Genomic DNA, 3,300 nt, shown 5'->3' on the forward strand with positions numbered 1-3,300 from the left:
GGGGAGCCCGTCTGCTGCTGTCGGGAGGAACCTGCTGGTGGTGAGGGGTTGAGAGGCAAGATGTGCTCAGGACCCTGTTCTGCTTATGCTCCTCCACCCCTAAAATGTGGCACCAGTGGCTCACGTGGGCGTGCGGTATCTGGTTGGGGGGGCAGCTGCTGGGATCAAATGGGTTGATGCACGAGGCGAGCAGGGCAGCGTTCCTGCTGCACCCCAGCTTCTGTGTGGTAGCCCTTCCAGCAGCCTCCAGTCCTCCTTCCTCTTTTATTTTTAAATAGTTCACTTGATGCTGTTGCCGCCTGGATGAAGAACAGTGAGGAGAGTTCCCCTCCCTCCAGTACAGCCCCAGGCGGGGAATCGGAGCAGCCAGAGCTGCCCATGGACGCCAGGCAGGGCTGGCCCCGAGGTGCGTGGCAGTCCGTTCTTGCTGGAGGGAGGAGCGTGTCCGTCGGGACGGCGCTTACCCCAGCAGCTCCTTGGTCTTGGCTGCCAGCAGCTTGTCCATCTCCGCAGCTGTGTCCTCTGCCATTTGCTGGATCTGCATCAACAAAGCACAAGTCCTTAGTTTTATACTGGGTGATGCTGGTTTAAAGGGAGAGGGGTGACTCAATCGCCACCTGGAACAAAGCCTGAAGTCCTAATAAATCCCAGAACAGCACTGGGAGAGCCAGTTACTGCCCCTGGGGGCTCTCACCAGCCCTCAGGGATTCGGTGCCAGTGTTGCATCTGTACACGGAGAGCAGGGACTGCCCAAAGGCTCTTAACTGAGCGGCTCCAGGGGAAGGCAGTTAGAGACCCGCCGGTGCTGGCACCAGAGAAGGGGGCTTATCCCAGAGAAGGGGGCTTATCTCGCTTCCCCTCCAGCCTTTCCACTATGAGAACAACCCAGGGAACAGCAGGAGCACAGCCTCACTGCGCGCTAAGAATTCCCCCATGGAGTAACAGATCAGTTCATTTCTTGTAAAAAGAAATAATTGGTGACTGTTAAAGCCCTGCCCAGGGATCAGGTCTCCTGGTAACATGGGATGGACATGGCAAGGATGTAAATGGGACTAAAATGTGCATGTGCTTCTCTGAGTAAATGCAGACAAAGGCTGGAGCACGTCAGAGGGGTCATGCAAGAGTTTTACAAGGCTGAGGAAGATGTACTCGCTCCCAAGTTTTGAGGTATAAGACGATGACCTTTCCTCATGCTAAAAAATTTGGGTACAAGCGAAAACTAGACTTGAGACACCACCCCTACGAATGCAGAAAACCATCTGTCTGCTCTGGGAGAAGGGCTTCCCAACAGGATTCGGTTACAATAGCATGGCCATTCTTCCTGCCTGCACAAACGCTCTGTATAGCAATGTTTATTTTTGTGAGCACGGAGAGAACTGTCCCGCAGCATTTGCAATGTATCTAACTTTAGCTGTTAATAAACAAACAGCTAAAAAGTAATGGCCTGCCTTCAGAGGCATCAATTCAGCAAAACACTTAGGCTTGTGCTGGAGTTTATGCCCAAGTAATTGACTTCAGTGACATCTGCTCTTAGGGAATTAGGCATGTGCTTAAGTATTTTCCTGAATTGGAGCCAAAAACTCCTAACAGAGATAATCTCGCTAGCCTTCTCATTAATAACAAACCGGAGCAATCCTCATTAACACCAGCTGGTTTGCAGTGGCCAGGCACTGTGTGAATGGTGGTAAAGCTGCGGACATCGGTCACTTCGCTCCCCGAGTTCAGCTGGTTTGTGCAACAACCCCTCGTAGTATGAAAACTTTTGGGGAACTTTTTTTTTCTTGTGTCAGCTTAAAACGGTTCTTATCATAAATTTGGCTTTGAGATTGGAGCCCCAAATCTCCCAAAGGAAAAGCAAACATAACAGCCATTGCCGAGTCCAAAAATCCAGCCCAGGGCTGCCCATCCCCAGCCAGGTTCTCAGCACTGGAGATTCGTCAGCAAGAGCTGGGACAGATGTGCCACTGACCTGTGAAACATCATGACACAGCAGAAGAAAAAAAAAATAAAATTACCTGCTTTTCTAGCAGCCAGATGGTATCTTCAGATACTTTGTTCTTGAACTTCTTCACCTGGCTGATGCTTTTGCTTCGCACCTTCCTCAGGGACTCTTTGGACTTGTTGGTGGACTGCTTGGCAAGCTTGGCCAGGCTCTCCCTGTGCTCTCTCGTCACCCTAGCACGAGGGGAAAGGAAAGACAGGGTCATGTGTAGCACAGCCAGGTTCATTTTCTGCGATGGACTTCGAGTAAATGTGCAGCAGCACACCCCAGCAAAGCGAGTCTTGAGCCCAGAACGGGAGTTCCCAGCGCAGCCTTAAGCTGAGGGACTTGCACTGAACCTCACTTGTTCTGTAGTTGTCACTGCACTGCCTGCAAGTCATGCTTCAGGCTTTCTTTTTTTTCTGGTGCCAAAGCACCTGCGGGGAAGAGTGAAAATCCAGCTCTGGAGCAAGAGATGGAGCTGAGAAGTGTAAACCTGCAAAACCAGAAGGAACCCTCTGTCCCTTCCTATCACCTCCCTGCAACTGCAGAGCCTGAATCTGGAAGCTACAGAGCTGATGTTTCACTCAACCTCGCTCCAGCCCCTCACGACCACGCTTTTCCACCAAGGTGATGCGAACGCCGGGTCTGACAGGAGGGTGATGCTGGCCATGGGCACCCACAGGTAACCTCCCCAGGAGAGCTTCAGCTCCACCTTCCCCCCGACCGGGGCCAGTTACTGCTGTGGTGCCCCAAGAAAACCCTCAACCTTCCATCCCAAACTACAGGCTGCAGGTGAGGAGGGAGCCTGGCCATCCGAGCAAGGCGCAGGAATGGCTGACGTGTCACCTCAGTGCTGGGAACGCTCCAGCACCTACAGCTGATCGCTGTCAACACCAACTGCTAGCGCTCAACAATAATATTTTAATTATTTTCATGGCTATTAACATTTCCAGACCGCCTCGAGAATGAAAAACCCCGGTGCACTCACCGAGCCTCGCGAGCGCCCGTCTGCTCGCAGCAGATATTGCAAAATAAACATTTCACGGGAGTATTTAGAAATTGGCTGCAGCAGCCCGGGTCACCGAGAGCCGAGGCCAAGGCTCCTCCTGCTGAGAGCTCAGGAAAGGTGGGGCGAGGGCTGCGGGGCTGTGCCAGCTCTGGCCCCGTGTCGTGGGGAAGCTGCGGGGCTGCGACCGGACCCTCGGCCCTTCCTGAGCTGGGGCTGAGCCCAGCGGGTCCCAGCCGTGCCAGCACCGTCCCTCGGAGCCGGGCTGCTCAGGGCAGGTGTCTGCGCAGGCGCTGGCCTCTCGCCGGTT

General features: G+C 53.6%; 1 protein-coding gene across 1 annotated transcript in view; it reads right to left on the reverse strand.

Annotated features, from left to right (window-relative positions):
- Positions 1–452: 452 nt before the first annotated feature.
- MRRF (mitochondrial ribosome recycling factor) overlaps positions 453–3,300 on the reverse strand; it is an 11,879-nt gene continuing 9,031 nt past the window's right edge. Inside the window, exons 5-6 of the mRNA XM_010083943.1 lie at positions 2,016–2,175; positions 453–538 (exon numbers count right to left, since the gene is read on the reverse strand). Coding sequence (XP_010082245.1) covers positions 461–538; positions 2,016–2,175 — 238 coding nt within the window. The 3' untranslated portion in view covers positions 453–460. The remainder of the gene's footprint in view (positions 539–2,015; positions 2,176–3,300) is intronic.

This window comes from Pterocles gutturalis, unplaced genomic scaffold (assembly GCF_000699245.1).
Source record: "Pterocles gutturalis isolate BGI_N339 unplaced genomic scaffold, ASM69924v1 scaffold17715, whole genome shotgun sequence".
In the NCBI taxonomy this organism is placed as follows: Eukaryota; Metazoa; Chordata; class Aves; order Pterocliformes; family Pteroclidae; genus Pterocles; species Pterocles gutturalis.